At 38.0% G+C, this 21,946-nt stretch overlaps 1 protein-coding gene across 1 annotated transcript in view; it reads left to right on the top strand.

Annotated features, from left to right (window-relative positions):
* Positions 1 to 5,600, top strand: part of papss1 (3'-phosphoadenosine 5'-phosphosulfate synthase 1) — a 42,556-nt gene extending 36,956 nt beyond the window's left edge. Inside the window, exon 12 of the mRNA NM_001128699.2 lies at positions 3,762 to 5,600. Coding sequence (NP_001122171.1) covers positions 3,762 to 3,900 — 139 coding nt within the window. The 3' untranslated portion in view covers positions 3,901 to 5,600. The remainder of the gene's footprint in view (positions 1 to 3,761) is intronic.
* The last annotated feature ends 16,346 nt before the right edge of the window (positions 5,601 to 21,946 follow it).

Here is a 21,946-nt window from a genome sequence, read left to right as displayed (position 1 = left end):
TTACAGACACATTCTGGAGACACAAAAGACTCATCTTACGCTTGATAGATAAACTCATGTGCTGTGGTGACAGTGAGGTTGGAGGTTACTGGCATCTTGTCGCTCCTCCATCCCAGCCGCTGGTTATAGAGGGGGTTGGGGTGCTAGACTCACACTCCGTCTGAGTTTCAAAGGATCCCGCTTGGCGCCTCGCTAAATTTATGGTGCTCCCGTCTGCTCCTTGAGAAGGGTGTTGAGCCTGGCCAAATTCGAGACGAATATGGATGCTGAGCCTAATTGCCAGGCATCCCGCTTAAAGTCCTCTAAAAAAGCTCAAATCAGTCCAAGCTGGTTCTCATTTAGATGCATATTAACTGTTCTCTGTGGAGTTGGACTTTATGTGGTCTACCCCATCACCCCCATTTGAAGTGACTACCAGGTAAAATGGTGATAATGTTCCATAAAGCATCAGTTGGGGGTGCGCCAGATACTTGGACACATCATATTTGCATCCTATTGCTAAGGTGTTTTGAAGTCATAATTATTAGCCCCCCTGAATTATTAGCCCCCCTGTTTATTTTTTCCCTCAATTTTTTTTTAACGGAAAGAGTATTTTTATTAACACATTTGTAAATATAATAGGTATAATAACTCATTTCTAATAACTGATTCATATTATCTTTGCCATGATTACAGTACATTATATTTCACTAGATATTTTTCAACATACTTGCATTTAACTTAAAATGACATTTAAATCTTAAATAGGTTAATTAGGCAAGTTGGGGGTAATTAGGCAAGTCATTGTATATGGATGCTTTGGTCTGTAGACTTTTAAAAACCGCTTTTAGTATAGCAGTAATGAATGAAACAAATAGATTTTCTCCAGAATAAAAAATAGTAAATACTGTGAAAAATTCCTTGCTCTGTTAAACATCATTTGGGAAATATTTAAAAAAAAAAAAAATAAATTTACATGAGGGCGAATAATTCTCACTTTCACAAGAGCGCACAATTGTTAATAAGCACAGAACAAAAAAGATTTGCAAGCTAGCTTATAGTAATACTAGCTGGCTACATTCAATTCAATTCAGCTTTATTTGTATAGCGCTTTTACAATCTAGATTGTGTCAAAGCAGGTTCACATAAATGGTCATAGTAACTGGATCAGGGTAGTTCAGTTTTTAGTGTTTAAGTTCAGTTCAGTTTAGCTCAGTTCAGTGTGGTTTAAAGTCATTATTGAGAGTCCAAACACTGAAGAGCAAATTCATCGATGTGTAGCTTTTCAGATCATGAACCATGCAAGCCAGTGGCGACAGCGGAGAGGGGAAAAAAACTTCACCAATAGGAGAGTGAAGAAAAAAACCTTGAGAGATCCAGACTCAGTTCGGCATGACCATTTTAATTTCCATTTTAATTTCGCTGGCCAAAAGTATTGTGCAGAGCTGCAGTCTCAGCAGTGGAGGCTGGAAGCTGGCTTCAGCGAAGACTCGTCTGTCCCTGGAGCGTCACTGGAATCAGTCTCATGCTCTCCACTACATCTAGAAGCGAATGCTTGGGAAATTAAATGAAACTATTAGATGTTTCGAGCAGATTAAATTGTAAAATAGCATGAAAGGTATGTTCACCCTTTGCACAAAAGGAAGATAGTAACAAATGTATTTAATGATTAAAGTGCATAAAGCAATTATAGAGAATGACATCACTCGAGCCTGTGCAACACTTAAAATATACTAAATAAACTGTATTATATATTGTCAAATACATACAGTAAATTCTTTCATGTCTATTAGGGCTGCACACTATTGGAAAAATCTGATATTGCGATATTGTTCACATTTTTGAGGGGATCTCCTCATCCACCACCAGTGTGCAGCATCCACCTGTATAGTGCGATGGCAGCTATATTCTGCCAGACAGCACACCAGCTGATTGGTGGAGAGGAAACAGAATGATGAAGCCAATTATGATACGGGTATGGTTAGGAAACCATAATGAACAGAGGCCAGTGGGCAAATAGGGCCAGGATGCCGGGGTTAACCCCCTACTTTTTTTCGAATGACTTCCTGGGATTGTTAACGAACATAGAGAGTCGGGACCTCGATTTAACCTCTCACTAGAAAGATGGTGCTCACTGAGCAGTATAGAGTCCCTTTCACTATACTGGGGCATTAGGACCCACACAGACTGCAGGATGAAAGTCCCCTTTTGGTCTCACTAACACCACATCTGGCAGCAATCTAGCTTGCCCGGTCTCCCATCCAGGTAATGACCAGGCGCAGCCCTGCTTAGCTTCAGTGGGTGACTATATGAGAGTGGCAGAGAGCTAGCTGCCAGCAATGCAGTTTCACAAGATTGTTTGAATTGCCCTATTTGGCGGTTTTCTGGGGAGTCGAACATTATTCAGGTACAAAAATTTTATAATCACAAAAAAGTTTTTCTTACATTGCTTTTGCCCAAAATATAAAAAAAAAATTGTTTTAGTTTTCACCATCAGAAAAAAATAATAAGATAACATTATCTGCACGTGTGGTAAGTGAAATAATGTTATTTTCGCTTTGAAATGTAGATATTTGGACCAAAAACGAGACAAAAATTAAGTACGAATTTTTTTTTTTTTTTGCATAAAACATTAATTTTATATAAATACAGTAATTAAACACAGTTCTGTAGCTTCTGCTCAACTATAAATTAGACCTAACATTGCATATCTTTCTAAGTTGCTCTTTATAAGGGTACAAATCAACCTAGTGCCCCCCGGATGTCAGAAGCAGTATTACATGTCAACATACTGATTTTAACATGCCAAGCAATACACAATGCAAAAAAATAAATAGATCAGAAAATAATAATAGTAACATTATTTAACTGTTACAGCGTAATCTAGAAGCCTTCAGCTTTTGATTAAGCCACTTCTAATACCGAATGATCAATTAGAAGTCATGTTATTATTTGCTGTTCCTAAAACTTGTAAAGGCAGCTTTTGTCAGGTAGTGTACACAGTACAAAAAAAATATACTTTTATTTTTGATGCAACGAATCATTTGACATCATGAAACTTTGCCATTGCCTTAAAATGCTTGTAATGTAAACATTAGCTTTTTTCTAAATCGGTGATTCAAGCATTCCACATTAAAAGTCTATATGAAACGCTTTGATCGTCTAGACTGCAGTGACACCGCTACACCAACCTGATTACCGCAGCGATGGGCCCGTTTACAAATTCATTGTGCTTGCGCGGATTTGTTTTCATAAGGTCTGCATTTTAATTGAAGAACAACTAATCCGTAACAAATAAACCCTCTCCGTAGGAGCCGCAGAGGATTGTATTTAGACTAGCGCTCGAGCTTCATCCGTGCACTCGGAGACTAATTAGCTCTATTTATCAGACGTTTCACTCTCTGTTTATTTTCGAAGCATTTGTTTAAATGAAAAACGTGTAGTTGAGAGTTTGGATTTAATGATGAAGTTTAGATTTCTGCTTCTTGCCAATTTATTTATTTTTTTGGTCCAGAACTCAAGTCAGCCTGTTTACCTCCTCGTCTTCATGGCGTTGAAAACACTGGAGAGAACATATTTGATCATAAAGAACTCTTTTTCAGAGTATAATGCATCATTCCCTGCAGATTGAAGTGTCCCGAACAAAGGAGCAGTGTACAACACCTAGTTATTATCTCTGACGTAAACCCCTGGATTATGTTTCTTGTTCATTTTCTTATCACATTGGGTACCATGCTGTCCCTTTTGCACATCTTAAAACAGCCCGTCTCGTTTTACCCCAGACACCAGGACTATGACTTCATCTCAGGAACCCGCATGCGGAGAATGGCTCGCGAGGGCCAGAATCCACCAGAAGGCTTCATGGCACCTAAGGCCTGGAACGTTCTTAAGGAATACTACCAGTCTTTGGAGAAGGCTTGAGCCGTTTTCCAGTAGCCCAGAAGAGAGAAGCGGAAGCATTTCTGTTACAGAAAACAAACACTGAGGAGGATCTTGGTTTGTAAAAACACAAAAACACACACACATACGTTGGTGTTTGGTGGTTTATGAGGACTCTCCATAGGCGTAATGTATTTTATACTGTAAAAGCTTTGTTTTATCGTCTTGCCCTATCCCTAAACTCAAATTTCAATGATAAAAGACCCTGTTAGTTATGATTTTTAAGCGCTTTGAATTATGAGGACACTAATCATGTCCTCGTAAACCACCTCATTATCGTAATCCCTAAATGATAGCCAAACAGTATACAAATGTGTCCTTGTAAACCACCCAAACCAGCACACACACACACACACACACACACACAAGGATTGAATTCTGGGACCACCAAAAGACTACATGAACTGTTTGTGGATGTTGTTCCTCATTAGATCACTAAACGTCAGTTTCACGGTTCTTTCACGGAGTCTTACGGCAGCATTTTTATAAATATATATTTATTGGAGTTGTGAAAGGTGCATTTTATGCATACAATACTGTAAACATCGAAAACGAAACTGTTTTGTGAGTAAATTATGACATCTCTATTCTTGTACGATCCTAAGGGTTTATTAACGATGTTACGATTGGACGGAAAACGGTGTGTAACTTAAGAAAATGGCCCTTCTTGCCTTAAAGATCATAAGCTTTTATTAAAACTGTTACATTTGCAGCATTGTTCTGGGTTCAGTGCACTTTAAGCTCTACTGACAGCATTTATGTCATCTAGTCATGGCGGAAGGTCATTTTGGTTTTTCATGCACAGTATTAAAAATAAAAAAGGCGTTTTTATTTGCAAAGTATAAAATTGAAGCTACGTTAAAAGTCAATGTGAGTGCAGTTACCTTCTTTGTTTTTAATTCTGTGGCAAAAACGACAAAAACATGTAAAATATTTGCATTACAAGAAGCAAACTCAAAATTCTGAGGAAAAAAAAGTTACATTTTTTGGGCTTTTTGGATAGCATAACACGAAAACAGAGGAATTTAGACAGAAAATCATATTTGGATTACTGTACAGACTAATAATGTACATGTGAATATATAAATACTATCAGCACATTTTAAGTACACCTTTAATCTAACCCCAGTGTTTTAAAGTAGTAATTATACCACAAATGCTGCAAATAGAGCTTAATTCATTGAGCTTTTAAGCCAAAATGTGTGCCTGAATGGGAAGGTACTGCTAACACTTGGTTGATGTCATTAAGAAAAATCCTGTTGCTTTAATCTACGATCTGATTTTATTTGTCACAATCTACTGTATGTATATCATTCATGTTTTAATTGGTCAATAGTCTATTTAGAAATCTGGTTATAAAGCAGCTGCACACGATATTTAAACTTGTGAGCCGATAAAGTTACTGGCATAGCTTTTGTCTAGTAAGTAACATTTCTAATCATGCTGTTTTGATAGTTCTTTGTTTGAATGTAGTGCTATGTTAAACACAATTAGCTTTTGTCCTTTAATATAGGTGCATTTTTTTATTTGGTAGTATTTATGTTTGTGTTTATTTAAGTAGAATGGGAAGACTATTTTGAAGCTCGTAATCATCCTGTTTGTTTTAAACAGCAATGTCCTTCTTACCTCAGCGTCTTTATTAAATCATTCCGCCTAATAAAAAAATATATAAAGCGCCCTAATATCCTTTTTATATATTATGTTGTGTTTAAGGTTGTTATTTGTGAAGGATTTAATGGTCAAATGAAGAGAGAAGTTGATACTGAACTCCCTGAAAAGAGTTGTCAGTATTTATCAGTCTAAACTCCTGCACAAACCTATGTACATTTGTCACGACATTTCCAAATGCCTGTCTGTGGTCTCTATTGACATAAACATGAGCAATGTTTTCAACAACCCTCAAACATTGTATTTGTATATCAGACCCGGAAGAGTTTTGTTTTTTATTTATTTTTTTATTGTTGTTTGCTTTTATGTGGTGCGATCATGAATGCACTTTGCATTCACTCCCAAAAGTATCAGGACTATATATTAAATGCATAGTAAAAAGCAAAGTGCTGAGGAAGAGCTGAAATTTAGCCAACAAACTGGGTTGCCTTGCTTTGACCAATCAGAGCAGAGTGGAGTTTTAAAAAGGCGGGGTTTATAGAGATCTAATCCTTGAACTAACCATTTCAGACACTGAAAGAGAGAAAAGAGCTGATGCTGCAGGAAATATTGTGAGGAAACAGGGTCTTAAAATGTCTTAAATCTCAAAAGCTAAATTTCAGGCCTTAAAAAGCCTTAAATCTACTGAAATGTTGTGTTGTAGGTCTTAGATCTTTTTTGAACAGGTCTTAAGTTTTCTTTGTCTACCCAATCTGGCCATTAACACCCATACAATCACCAACAATCCCAATCTCAATAAAACTTTGAACTTTTTATTTAAAAATAGCATTTAATTAATTTCTTACAGAAGCATTTGCTTAAGTTTTTCGTTTATTTATTGTGTGTAATTAATTACAGCGTTTTACTTCAGCTTTACTTCATCAGCACAGCCGCGTGTCAGAACAATTATAAAAGAAGACGCTTCAATCCCGGTTTGTGGAAGTTAAATCAGGTTTATTTTGTACATTAGCATAACAGATATCCACACAGTACTTGAGGTTAGCCTTAACTAAGCTAAGCGCACTCTGTCTGTCTGCGTGCGTGCGTGCGTGCGTGCGTGTGTTTGTGTGTGCGTGTGTTTGTGTGTGCGTGTGTGCGTGCGTGTGTGTGCGTGTGTGTGCGTGTGTGTGCGTGTGTGTGCGTGTGTGTGCGTGTGCGTGCGTGTGCGTGTGCGTGTGTGTGTGTGTGTGTGTGTGTGTGTGTGTGTGTGTGTGTGTGTGTGCTGCGTGAGACCTTCTTCCTTTAAGTCTGTCTGTTGTCTGACGCAGCTGAGGGAGGAGGCATGTAGAAACAGTGAGCGGGAAAGAATCGGCTTAAAGGCGCAGTACGACAAAACCACCCCCTGCTGGAAATCAGTATAAAACAGCATCTTGTAAAAGGTATAATGAAAAATCTGATGGGTATTTTGATCTGAAACTTTATATACACATTCTAGAGACGCAAAAGAATCTGAAAAAAGGGGTAACCTAGGTGCCCTTTAAGCCTGATTTATATTTCTGGGTCGAGTGATCAGCGTGACCCACAGCGCATAACTTGCTAATTTATACTTCTGCATCAAGCACACGCATGTGCTCCAGTGCAGCCTACGGGTGGTCACATGGCCCTCGCCATGGCTATCGACGACGCTGACGCGCACCTCTCACAAAATTTTATTACATGTCGCAGCGACACATAGCACAAGCTCTGTGATTGGTCAGCTTGGTAGTGTTAATGAGTGTGGGTGGGGATGAGAGCTGCACAAGCTTGATGGAGCAAGTGTATACTTGGTGTTGAGTCCAATGAAGGAGCTCTAGATGGAGACTGTTGTTTTGTGTTTACTGTATCAATAAAGTTGTTGCATGTCCGCCAATTCCCACCTCAAAATAAGCGAGTTTCAGCTCTTTGTACATTAATCTAGCATTCAGAAAAACAAACGGTGTGCTGCTGCTGCTGCTGTACAAGGTCAAAAAAATACATCAGAAAGCGCACCCACAGATCCAGCTGGCCTCCAGATGCAGTCGCGCCCCTGTGAAAGGGTTAATCCAGACTTTTTCTTTTGATTCCAGCTCTGAGATGAAACTGTACTAGCATTCATGTTTTTTTTTTCTTAAACATATCCAAGCTCAGTCAGTCTCTGATCCCCATCGATAGAGACTTTCAACAGTCACATGACATCAATGTTTGCTCAGATATACGGATCAAAGTCGAAGAACAATTCAGGAACATTTGACTTTTATTTTCTGAAGTAGTGTAGTCTTTAGGATTTAAAATTTTAAGGAATTTTAGGTTTGGCTATACACTGATGGCACAGTAGGTAGTGCTGTCGCCTCACAGCAAGAAGGTCGCTGGTTCGAGCCTCGGCTCAGTTGGCGTTTCTGTGTGGAGTTTGCATGTTCTCCCTGCGTTTGTGTGGGTTTCTTCCGGGTGCTCCGGTTTCCCCCACAGTCCAAAGACATGCCGTACAGGTAAATTGGGTAGGCTAAATTGTCTGCAGTATATAAGTGTGTGTGTGAATGTGTGTGTGTGGATGTTTCCCAGAGATGGGTTGCGGCTGGAAGGGCATCCGCTGCCTAAAAACTTGCTGGATAAGTTGGAAGTTCATTCCGCTGTAGCGACCCCAGATTAATAAAGGGACTAAGGCGACAAGAAAATGAATGAATGAATGAATACACTGATAGTAGAGCAGCGTTTTAAAAAAATAACCAAGGCACTTTAAATCAACAAGTCTAGTAATCTAGCGAACAGCAATGGTTGTAGCTTGAAAAAAAAATTGTCAACTAATACACCTGAAGGTCACAGTAGTGAAAAATGACATCAGTTCACAATCTGGGTTTCCATCTCACTGTCTTAATGCACTTATTGAAGTGTCGAAGAAGAAACAAGTCTAATATAAAATTAAAAAATTAAAATCCCTTAAAAAAACAATTATTTTAGCTTGAGGTGGTTTTGTACTTGTGGGAAAACGATGCAAATAACAGGATATAGATTTTCATTTTTGGGGTGAACTAAAACCCGTAAAAAAACAAGTTGGAAATGCACATAAATTCACATTTGGCTTGGTCACCAAGGATTGTCAATCAGATTTAGATCAGGACTCTGAACTGGCCATTTCATTAATTAAATTAGTTGTGTTGAAAACACACATAATTAACTTTTTTTTTTTTTTTTTGACAAAGTTTGAAAATGTTTTCTTCACATTAGGATAGAAACTCAGCTTCTAGGGTTTCTTATCCATGGCTTTGTCACCAAGGAGTTTCAGTCAGGTTCAGATCAGGATTCTGGACTGGCCATTTTATTATTTTAATTCGCTGTGCTGGAAACACTGATAATTAACTGTTTTTTTGTTTTTTTTTTGTCAAACTTTGAAAATATTTGCTTCACATTAGGATAGAAACCCAGCTTCTACTGTTACTTAGGCATGGCTTCGTCACCAAGGATTGTTAATTGGGTTTAGACAGGATTCTGGACTGGCCATTTCATAATTTCAATAGGTGTGTTGTTGAAAACGCACCTGATTCACAATTCGCTTTTTTTTCCTTTTTTTTTTTAGGCAAATTTTGGAAATATTGGCTTCACATTAGATTAGAAACCCAGATACTGACTGTAGTGTTTCTAAGCCATGGCTTTGTCACCAAGGATTGTCAATCAGGTTTAGCTTAGGCCATTTCATTATTCAATGTTTTCAGCATTTTTTCTTTATGAAATGAATATATTTTGAAGAATGTTGGTAGCTGGTACCATTCGATTTACACAATAATCTTTTTTTATTACCTGTTATGGATGTCAGTGGATTCCAGCAACCAGCATTCTTCGAAATATCTTCTTTTGTGTTCAACAGAAGAACGGAACTCCATGCTTAAAATCCACTTGAGGGAGAATAAACGATGAGGGGATTTTCATTTATTGTTGAACTATCTCCAATAACTAAGAGGAATCTCAGTGTTCCCTAATGATACATTTTTCTTCTTCCTCTTCTAAGCATTTCATTTAATTTAGTGTATTTTCTCTCAGAATATAGAAAACCCCTGAAATATGCTTAAAATGCTTCTTTTCCTGTGTTGGAAAACTTTTAAACATCAGTGAAATTGATTGTTATTCTCCAGTTTTGATCTCCACTGCTACTTTTTCTTTAATTTGACCTTGATCTCCTGATGTAGTTATTTAAATCCTCTACCTAATGCATCTCTGATCAGTGATAAATGATGTTTGTAAATGTTTTTGCCAACTGCTTTTTTTCCTCCTTCATCGTTGTCTTTTAACACGGGCTTTATTAATGCTGACAGACAGGGAAGTTGCTCTCGGTAGCACCTGGTTCTTGTCTTTGCCGCTCTGCTGTAAAAGCCGCGGCCCGCCTGACCTTCAATCCACTGCCGAAAATGCAAACCGCCATAAAGGTAAATGCATCCAGTCATGTGGAAACCATTACAATATCCTCGACACGCTGGGATGAGTTAGTGAAGTTGTTTTGAAAGGTGATGGGGCAAGAGTTGTTGCGGTGCAAATGTTTGCTGTTGTTGTTGTTATTGACAGATGTCTTTCTCAGAGCATCATGTGTTTTTTTTCCTGACAAGTAAATATACACTGCAGTTTATTTCTGAGTATACAGACTCCAGACTTTTGGACTGTTCTGAATTATGTTTCGCTGAGATGGTTCATGTCTTTTTGAATTAAAAAAAGTAGCTTTAATTATTGCTTCTTTTCGAAAAATTGGAAAAAAGCCCTCTAGATGGATTTACATCTCCCAGTAAAGATGTAAGGTCTCTCCCTGAATCTTTGTTGACAAAAAAAGAAGTCCTACAGTATTTGGTGTAAAATCTCTGATAACTGTCACGCACTGCTGCACATCCTCCGTGACTAATTAGTGTCACCACTCCATCATGTGACATCATAGATTAGTCTGTTACATGAAGCCCAGCCACATTTTCCCTTCCATTTCCCCTGCATCTGCTTTTACTTCCATTCAAAGCAGTCCATGACAAGACCCTGCCTTCAGTGAAAGGACAATGAAGTGCCCACACTTCACCAGACATCCATTATAGTTTCTATACTGTCTAAAATCCTCTCAAATATTAATTTTGTGTTTGGAAAAATGTTGGAAACCGAAGAAAAAAGTTGTTTTTTTTCTTGAGGTTTCTTCGAACTTTGGGTTTTGGAAAAAGGTCAATGCAAATAATGGGATATGAAAACAAATTTGTTCTGACTCTGATATAGTTTAGGACTCTATTCAGGTTTAGTTCAGGACTCTGAACTGGCCGTTTTGGTTTTTGGTTACTATCATTCTACACAATATCTGTCTGTTCATTTAAGAAGGCTGAGTCAATTAGGTTTAGTTCAGGACTCTGGACTGGCCATCATTATTTCAGTGATTTCAGCTTTAAGGAACTGCTTTACTGGATTTTCCAAGTGACATGGTTCATTGTCCTGCATGAAAATGTCTGATTAAGTGGTGAGTGAGGAAAAGAGCTGCATGTTTCTCAAGGTTCATCACCATTGACTTCCACTGTAATTTTTCCCCCTACTGTATAATGGAAGACAATGGGGACCATCAGGATTTTAGTTACTATCATTTTTCAAAATATCTGTTTCGGTTCTTTTAAGAAGGCTGAGTCAATCAGGTTTACTTCTGGATTCTGGACTGGCCACTGCATTATTTCAGTGATTTCAGCTTCAAGGAACTGCTTTACTGGATTTGCTAAATGACGTGGTTCATTTTTTGGTTACTATCATTCTTCAAAATATATTGTCTGATCTTTTAAGAAGGCCAAATCAATCAGGTTCAATTAATCAATCAATTTCATTATTTCAGTGATTTTAGCTTTAAGGAACTGCAATACTGGATTTGTTAAGTGAAATGCTTCATTATCTTGCATGGAAATGTCAAGCTGATTACTTAATGAGTAATGGGGAAGAACTGCATGTTCCTCAAGGTTCATCACCATTGACTTCCATTGTATTTTTTTCCCCTACTGTATAATGGAAGACAATGGGGACCATCAGGTTTGGGGTTACTATTATACTATCATTCTACAAAATATCTGTGTTGGTTCTTTTAAGAAGGCCGAGTCAATCAGGTATACTTCAGGAATTTGGACTGGCCATCATTATTTCAGTGATTTCAAATTCAAGGAACTGCTTTACTATATTTGCCAAGTGACATTGTTCATTGTCGTGATATTCTTCAGTTCTTCCCCATTACTCATTAATATAATTTTACAAAATATCTGTCTGTTCTTTTAAGAAGGGCCCGACAATCAGGTTTAGTTCAGGACTCTGGACTGGCTATTTTGTTATTTCAGTGATTTCAGCTTCAAGGAACTGCTTTACTGGATTTGCCAAGTGACATGGTACATTATCCTGCATGAAAATGTCTGATTTAGAGATGAGTGAGGGGAAGAACTACATGTTTCTCAAGGTTAGCCACCATTGACTTCCATTGTAATTTTTCCATGTAATTTTTTTAATGGATGACAATTGGGACTATCAGGGTTTTTGGTTACTATGATTCTTCAAAATGTCTGTGTCTGTTATTGTAAGAAAGCCGGGTAAATAAAGACAAAGCTTGGCTAAAATGCTTTTAAGGGAATTTTTCACATTCATGCTGAAATGAGAATGTTGGCTGATTCTTGTGCGATTTTCATACAGCTTACCCAAATATTTGCTTCGTTCCACATGTCTTTTCCTGCGATGCCTGATATTTGAGCTGGTCGCAAACATTGGTGATTTTTTTATTTTTTTCAATGACTTACATCCTCTTCCTTTTAATCTACTTTCATCCGGTTTGGCATATCTACAGATATTAAAAATCTCAGATACAAGGCATTACCTCAGAGGATCGCATGATAGAGGGGTATCATACATCAAATGCTACAGCCTGGCATGTTCACATCAAAGTGTTTCATGACACGAAGACTCGGGACACTGTATTACAGTTTGGAGGAGGACTTTTTCTTGTCAGGCCTCTCATCCTGTGCATCAAACGCATGCCACCCAACTAGATAAGTGAACTTTGTCATTACGAAAAGATTTAAACTCCGTCACTTAAGTTTCAGAGTTTTTATTCAGGTGTTTTAACAGTCTCTCTCTCTCTCGCTCATGTAATGAACCGGCTCATAAACTGCGACAGGGAAGTTTGAAGCGATTGAATGAAAGCTGTCAACACTTCATGCCTTTGGCCAAAACATGACTTGATGACGAAGGTATGGTTGATGCTATCATCCTACGAATGTTTATAGGTCATAACGGCGCATTAATAAGACATTATAGTGCACGCTACCGTATTCAAATGCCTCTTACGTCAGCGGCATCTGAGCGAGTCCTGATGCTGTTATCTACTCTTCCTCAATCAAGAGACTGAAGATAGTATCTGCGAGAAGAGAAACAAGCGCTAATCCCTGTTTATTTGTCCGTCACTAGCAGTCACAGACCACCCTTGAGGGGGTACCTCTCAAAGTAAACATAGCGGCGGTATAGCGCGGGCTTATTTGCCACTAGGTAATCAGGGTTTAGTGGGATAGATTTGCTAGATTAGCTCATTTAAGGTTTAGAAATGTTTGTGTTGCCTTCAAAAATGGATTTAATCATAGCACAGGATGATTTGGCAGCTTGTGTTGTTTATGTCAATGGTAGAATTGTCGGGATTTGAGTTTGTAGGAATATAATCAATTTGCTGGAGAATTCTAACCACATTTTGCTTTTTTCAGCTAGATTTAAGTATAAAATAAATATAAAATAGGGGAGAGTAGGTTAAAGAAATGGGGTTAGACAAACCTTTTTTTTTTCTCGATGTCAAATTCTTCAAGTGCCTTTTTGAATTCATTTTTTGCACCCACAAAGTTTGTTCCTTGATCAGATCGAATTTGCTGTACAGCCCCCCTGATGGCAATAAAACAGCGTAATGCATTAATAAAAGAGTCTGTTGACATGTCCGTAAGCATTTCAATATCCACCGAGCGTGAACACAAACAAGTTAAAAGTAGGCCATACCTCTTGCACACACTTCTTCCCTGTTTAACAAAGAGCGGTCCAAAACAATCCATACCAGTATACTTGAATGGAGGTGATGAGTTTACTCGATCTGATGTTAAATCAGCCATTTACTGCACCTCTGTAGATCTTCTAAGTTTTCTACATATAACACATCCTTTAATATAAGAAGCAACAGCTCTACCAATTCCTGGAATCCAATATTTACAAGATCCATTTTCATTAATGGTAAATCCCTTTCCTTGATGTTTGATCTTTTCATAACCATGTGTGATGATCATTTTGTAACAGAGTGATGTTTTGGAATAATGACAGGATATTTTAAAGACTCTAAACCTGGGGTGCTCAATCCTGTTCCTGGAGATCTACCTTCCCACAAAGTTCAGCTCCAACCCTGAGCAAACACACCTGAACCAATTAATTAGGACCTAAATAGCACTTGATAATTACAGGCAGGTGTGTTTGATAAGGATTGCAACTGAAATCTGCAGGAAAGTAGATCTCCAGGAACAGGGTTGAGAACCCCTGCTCTAAACAGTCTGAGGCGAAGCAGTGGCGCAGTTGGTAGTGCTGTCGCCTCACAACAAGACGGTTGCTGGGTCGCTGGTTCGACCCTCGGCTCAGTTGGCGTTTCTGTGCGGAGTTTGCATGTTCCCCCTGGGTTCGCGTGGGTTTCGTCCGGGTGCTCCGGTAGGCTAAATTGTCCGTAGTGTATGAGTGTGTGTGTGGGTGTTTCCCAGAGATGGGTTGCGACTGGAAGGGCATCCGCTGCGTAAAAACTTGCTGAATAAGTTGGCGGTTCATTCCGCTGTGGCGACCCCGGATTAATAAAGGGACTTAGCCGACAAGAAAATTAATGAATGAATAAACAGTCTGAGTGACGAAGTCGACCTCCCACCTTAAGCATACCTTTTTCATCAATGAACGAACCAAGAGGATACAATTGAGATTGAGATGAAACATCCATTCCCTTCTCAAGCTTCTTCAACTCATTCTTATAAGCATGACCTTGCAAGCATTTAACAATATGCATTTCAGCCTTTTGTCGTTCAGATGTAGTGCTCAAGTGATTTGACTTATCTTTGCTAGCTCCCCCCATAAGTCGAGAAACAGCCCTAATTACTCGCGACCAAGAAGAAAATTTAGACAAACGATCAATCAAATTCACGTCGTCAGTGCCTTCAGTTTTTAAGGCTTGTGCGATCTTCACCTCTGGATCTTCTATGGAGAGCTCTACCTTTGTCTCTGGATTCGGTAAGTTTTTCTTCCATAAGAACTTTGGGCCAGAAAACCAGATTGACGACAGCAATTGTTGAACATTTAGCCCTCTTGAGGCATGATCAGCAGGATTTTCTTCGAAAGGGACATACACTCTAGAAAAAACATAATAATGTTGGGTTAACTATATGGACAAGCTCATCATTTGGTACATTAAATTGAATTTAAATGACAACTCGGTGATTGAGTTTGTCGATATTTGGTTCAGCATTTAGTTAAATCCATCTAGAATTAATTTATTTATGAATTTTTTATGTTAATTAAATAGTTTATTATTGAATGGTGTTGTCTCTCTTAAATGTTGGACAATTAAATGGATCCAATCCAGTATTTTAAATGAAGCTAAACAGGCTACTGTGCAGTACTTTATGCACTTAACCAATATGTGGTTGAAAAGGCTAATCAGTATTGGACCCCAAAACATCCTATTGGTGCGTTGCTAGTGCAGAGTGATGTCATCGAAATCATTTATCCATATTGGTAGAAGTAAGAGACTAAGTTTTGACTGCATTGTTCTTTAAAATATTCGTAATAAAATGTTGGATTTGAGTTGGGCACACCTTTAAGCCCTTTTTATACTTATAAGATGCATTATTATTGGTCAAGACAATGCCACTGCTCTACTTGACTACAAGTCTTGTCGTCTATCCAAGTTTTAGGAACAAGAAATTATAATTATGACTTCTAGTTGATCATTTGGTATCAGAAGTGGCTTATATGAAAGCTAAAGGCCTCTAGATTACACTTATTTTACCACAATAAAATATGATCATGCCTAGATTTCTAATGATTTAATTAGGACAGTAAGGTCTGACTTTGCTCAGACTAAAGTCTTGTCACTTAACAGAAATAATGTAACATATAGAATTTAAAGTCATGGTGCAGTGGAAAAAGAATGAATACTGTGCATAACTCCCATTAGCTTGGAGGACTGCATCCATACATCTCTGCAATGACTCAAATCACTTAATGAAGTCATCTGGAACGGCAAAGAAAGCGTTCCTGCAGGACTCCCAGAGTTCATCAAGAGTTTTTGGATTCATCTTCAATGCCTCCTCCTTCATCCTACCCCAGACATGCTCAATAATGTTAATGTCTGGTGACTGGGCTGGCCAATCCTGGAACACCTTGACCTTTTTTCCATTCAGGAACTTTGATGTGGAGGCTGAAGTTTGAGTAGGAGCGCTATCCTGCTGAAGAATTTGCCCTCTCCTGTGGTTTGTAATGTAATGTGCAGCACAAATGTTCTGATACTTAAGGTCATTGACATTGCAGATCTCTCGCACACCCCAATACTGAATGTAACCCCAAACCATGAGTTTTTCTTCACCAAACTTGACTGATTTCTGTGAGAATCTTGGGTCCACGCTGGTTCCAATAGGTGTTCTGCAGTATTTGTGATGATTGGGATGCAGTTCAACTGATGATTCATCTAAGAAAATTACCTTATTATTTGTTGCTCTTACAACTGGGATCGACGACAAGACATTTGTCAAGTAGTGAACATACCTGTGTAAATGGTGTTTAAAGCGTTTTGAGCTTGTCCACTTTTGACAATCCTCATGTAGTCAAATATATTTGAATGCCCTCAAAAAACACCTACGTGTGATCGGCTCATTGAAACACATTAATGCCATTTGCAACCATGTCCTTGCCTACACACACTCACACAAATCTAAAAATAAACCAAAACTTTATAATACAGTGCTATTTGTTCTCTGAACTTTACCCATTTGTAAAATAAGAGGTCGTGAGCTCATCTCTTTTATTTCATGTGCTCTCTCTCACGGTATTTGGCCACAAATAAACACAACCTGGTGATGGTATGACCAAACTGCCATTTGCATTCAAATTGAAGATAGTATCCTGACATCATGCAAATGCAGTGGGAGCTTTCTGAGGTCATAAAAACAGACACGCTGCAAAGAAATAACCGTTTAAATAAGATAAATAAATAAATGAACGAAGAATGAAAACAGCCCGTGCAGTAAAATGATTATGGTAAGATTTTCTTACATACCTAGGATTTAGTAAAGGAAGAAATGCCTTAAAATAAGTAATATAGCGCTTATTTATTCTTATTTTGTGTATTTATTAAAAAAAAATAGCTGGTTCGTTTTTTTAAACAGTTTGCTTTTCTTATTCTGTGTGAAAAGGCTGTAAAACTAGAGTAAGTAAATAGGAGCATTGCTCTTAATGTATTTATTTTTTCATCTTAAAATTAACCAAAGCGTTTAAACTTAAAACAAGATTACTGTAATCAAATCATGACCAGTCATATATGCATATTGGCCCCATTTTTGTATGGGGTATATGCAGAGCTGGTGTTTCTTCACTGATAAACTTCCGGTGTACGGTTAATGTGACTTTTTCCCATTTTATACAGTTCCTTTTACAGCATCGATGTTGTAATGTGATTAAAATACAAGCAGTTAAACAGACTTTGGCATTCATTTAGTTGCTCAAGTGTAAAACGGAAAAAAAAAGTAGTTTACTCGCACATGCCCATCAGAATCGGCAGGCTAGCGCCGAAGCTCTATTGAATATACTGGGGTAAAATTAATGCTCATATTATAAAGACATAGTGGGGTAATTTTAGTTTAATGCAGTGCTTCTTGTAAAATCTGAGACCCACCTTATATCGGATATCAATCAGCCAGTGGAGATTGCTGATTTGTAAAGAAAACAGACCTTAAACGTGTCAATTTTCTAATTGCATACAGTTCACCGGAAGCGCTTAACCCAGGTTATTGACAAATTAAAAGTCCTTTAGCATTCTGCCGCATTCAACCCATTCAAATTAGGACTGGACACTAGATACAATGCAAAATTGTTAAAAACCTGCCGCAACAAAGCATAACTGAATGTATTTTGTCTCTAAAAAATAACTAAGTGTGATTGAGCATTTTTTTAACCTTTTATTTTTTACTTACAGCAAGTTATTACAGCTAAAATAAGATCTTAAATGGTCAAAATCTCAATATGATAAATAAATTAACAAATTAAGAAGGAAAAACGAGCCATTGTATTAAAATGATTATGGTAAAATTCTCTTGAAATAAGAAATGCTTTTAAAATATTTAATATAGCACTTTGTTATTCTAAGCCGCCTATACAGTCTAATTATTAAAAATAATAGCTGGTTAAGTATTTTTAAACAGTTTGCTTTTCTTTGTGTGAAAAGGTCTTACAACAAGAGTTACTAAATAGGAGAATTGCTCCTTAATTTATTTATTTGTTTAAATCTTAAGATTAACCAAAGCATTTAAACCTAAACCAAGATTAGTGTAATGAAATCAAGACCAGTAATTTATGCATATTGCCCACAATTTAGTATTCATAATACTGGAAGCTAGTTACACTGGAAAAAGGTTGAAAACATACTGCAACAAAACATAAATAAATGTTTTTTGTCACAAAAAAAAAAAAAACTTTTTTTGAACAACATAAAACTGACAATGATCACCTCAGGTACACCTCATGTGCTTTATTCAGTGTTAAATGTGAGTTTGAATGCCATTTTACCTGACATTTAGTGCCATACTACTGAAAGCAGCAGCAGATAGTTCACCTCAGATCTTGAAAAAAAATAAACGTTTAACATTGAACTTCAGAACTGTGACTCAGTGCAAGCCAACACATATCAGTGATTCAGCATCTACATTTAATAATGTTAAAGACGTTTAATATGTATTAATTTGATCATAAACCTGACTATTTCATTGGAGTGCAGTAAGTGCACTATTCTGTGCAAGTTACGTCATGTAGTTACAATGTAACCTGCTCACCTAATGTCTACGTTATAATATTTATATTATTAGCTTATATTACGAGTAGTTGTAGTGTAGTGTAGGCTTATGTGTGTGTGTGTGTGGTGTTTTGCTCTCTATCTCTCTTTCTCTCGCTCTCTTTCTCACTCTACGTATTCGCAGGTGCAGCGGATTACGTTGGGACGGATCATGATTGGCGCTTGGATTGGCGGCGGCTATATAAACCTGCAGAGAACATGGGTTCGATGGCTCCCCGCTCTCTGTCGATTTCCCCGCCTGTATTCAGTGGAGAAAGTGATCTAATGAGTGTTTGCTTGTTTCTCTTTGTAGCATTGTGAGATGCCGTTGGGATTTTTAGCCGGCGATTGAAGTCCGGTTTTTCTGTCTTCCTGTCGGGCTTGGAGCATGGTAGGGAGGTTTGGTGCCTGTTATTTGTTATTTTCGTTTTCTCCTGTGTTTGTTAGTAGGGATGTAAGTTTTCTGTATTTTATTTTATTATTTGTTTTTTTTTAGGGAAGTTTAATCTAATTTAGTTAGCTTGGTTTATTGTCATTTATTTTGGCTGAACCCCTCCTGATGTTATTTTTGCTCCTTATTTCTGTAAATAAATCATATTTTCTTGTTAATTCTCAGTGGTTGTGTTTTTGGTATATATTTTGGGGAGCGAGAGCGCGGGGGCACCAGGGATTATATTTTTAACCCCTGTTATTTTGTTACGTTTTGATTAAGGATTTTTAATTTAATTCGTAACACTTATTAATAACCACCTCATTCAGAACTCTGAATCTGCGTCTCATTTTGTAATATGCTACTGTCCATCGGATGTCACATTTTCGGATTATGTTTTTTTTTTATATTTTTCGGATTATATTTTATATATATACAGGGATTATATTTTTAACCCCTGTTATTTTGTTACGTTTTGGTTAAATCTCTTTATGATTAAGTATTTTTAATTTAATTCGTAACGCTTATTAATAACCACCTTATTCAGAACTCTGAATCTGCGTCTCATTTTGTAATATGCTACTGTCCATCGGATGTCACATGTTCATTATGACAACCCAGGCTGCTGAAATATAATTGGATAAGCTGGCATTGAGCGGGTTTAAGGGACCAAAAGAAAGACAGACGTTCCAGCACGTAATGCACATTTTCAAAGCAGAATATCTGACTTCAGCATTGTTTTTCAGATAAGCAAGAGTGATCACTTAGCATGTTTCTTATATATCTATAAACGTATTATGATATTTTTATGCTTTAGAAGAGTCATAAACGTACATACAGCACCTTTAAGCATTGCATCATGTACAAACCAGCTACTTAAGAGTAGTTGGTGTTTTTAAAATCATTCAGAATGCATAAAAAAATGATTAATAAACTATTTAAATGAACGTTTATACATCTTATTATTCAGGGATACAACAATAGTCACTTTGAATGGTAATAAATTCTTCATTAACTCAACTTCATCCAGTTTTGTGACCTAATCTAAAGACTATGTAAATCCTTTATCAATGACAAATGTTATCGAAATAAGATTGAGCTTTTAATTTGTACATTTTAGTCAGATTAATGTCTGCATAATCAATAGAACAGTAATCACAAGCGTCTTTACATCTGCCTGGCGTTTATCAGAGTGTTGTTATTGGTAATACACAGTGGCTCTGTTTCAGCCGGGGCTTGTTTGCAGAGCACCTGGTTGGCAGTCTTGATTTCCCATATATCATCCGCTGCGGTGCTATTCGATGCCGCGAGTTTTGTATTTGTCTTGGACATTGTTCTAGCTTTGATCATGAGCAGCTGTAATTATTTGGCCCCACACTTTCCGCAGGAGACAGCCGGTGCAACAGGAGAACACAGACCCGGGCACAGTGCAGGCCTTAAGTAGAGGATAAATAGCCCAATTAAATGCCTCCCTTTATGGTTTTCATCAACAATACAGTTGGCTGGTATTGTGCAACACTCTTTAAGTCTGTGAATGAAGGCGGATACGTAAAATGAATCAGTGGAAATTGAAGCAGGCCCGCCCCTCCTCCTCCTCCCCACCTCCAGCCTTTCATCCTGAGGTCCCGAAACAAAAATAAACAGATGAATTAAACCTGAGAGGTGAATGAGAGGGAATTGTTCATTTACGGATTCCGGAAAAACAGGAGCAATCGGGACCCGAAAACAAGAGGGATTTCATGAAACTGCAAAAACCGCACGTTTAACCCCCTCCCTCCGGCTCAGCTATTGTAAGAGGCAGACAATGGAGCTTTATTTGCACAAATGATTATTTATTTAAGCTTTTTTGCGCTGTATAGTGAACATATTGTTTGTTTTATTGGCATTTTAAATAGATAGAGGTTGAAAAAAGAGTCTTGTTTGTGTGTTTTTAAAGCAGCTACACTAATAAGTGCTGTAATCGGGCCATAAAAATTAGGCCTGATAGGGCCCGACAGGTACATTTTGATTGACAGCTTTATAAAGCCCATACCCGTTGGGAGTTGGGTGCTCTACCAAGGAGGCTAAAGACCATGGCCTCTAGCTAGAGCACCTTTAGAGGTCAGAGGAGTGAGGTTTACCTGCACAGTACCTACTAGCTGGCCTCCGTTACACTCACCTCCCTAAACCTCACTCCCATCCGGGTCACGGCACCAATGTAACCCCGCCAGTCCTCCACCACCCAACCCGCTTCAAGCTGGTATCAAACCGGCGACCTTCCGCATGGGAGTCGGGTGCTCTACCAAGGAGGCTAAAGACCATGGCCTCTAGGGCCTGTCGCTAGAGCACCTTTAGAGGTCAGAGGAGTGAGGTTTACCTGCACAGCACCTACTAGCTGGCCTCCGCTACAATTGCACACACTATTTAAGCAGCATACTCACTCACTCAGATTGCTGAGTCTTGTTACTGTAAAGTAACACTACAACACGTTTCCTAGTCTTGTTTTCCCATGTTTTGACCCTAGCCTTGTTAGCCCGTTTGTCTTAGTCTGCCGCCTGCCTTCTGACCACTCACCTGATCCTTTGACTACGATTCTGGACTTCCCTTGTATATCTGTTTGCACCTGTATTGACCATTGCCTGCATTGACCACTGATTAAACCTGCATGTGGATCTTATCTCTGTTGTCAGTGTCACTCCCCCGGCGTTACACCCGTTTATAGCCTGACATTATTCAAATGTGCACAGACACACAGCTCTTCTGCTTTTTGTCAAGAATGAGTCATTTATACATTTTAACAATTTATTAGTAACAAAAATAGACTATAGGCCACTTGGAAGTTGGAACAAAGTAATAAAATAAGTTCTCTGTAACATCGTAACGTCTCAGCATTCTAAACAAGCCTATGTACATACACTAAGCCTTTAAATTGCCCAACACACCAA

Source organism: Danio rerio, chromosome 1, assembly GCF_052040795.2.
Source record: "Danio rerio strain M-AB ecotype USA chromosome 1, GRCz13ab, whole genome shotgun sequence".
NCBI classification, from domain to species: Eukaryota; Metazoa; Chordata; class Actinopteri; order Cypriniformes; family Danionidae; genus Danio; species Danio rerio.
The sequence above is the reverse complement of the archived record's forward strand: the minus strand, read 5'-3'. Positions and strand labels throughout refer to the sequence as shown.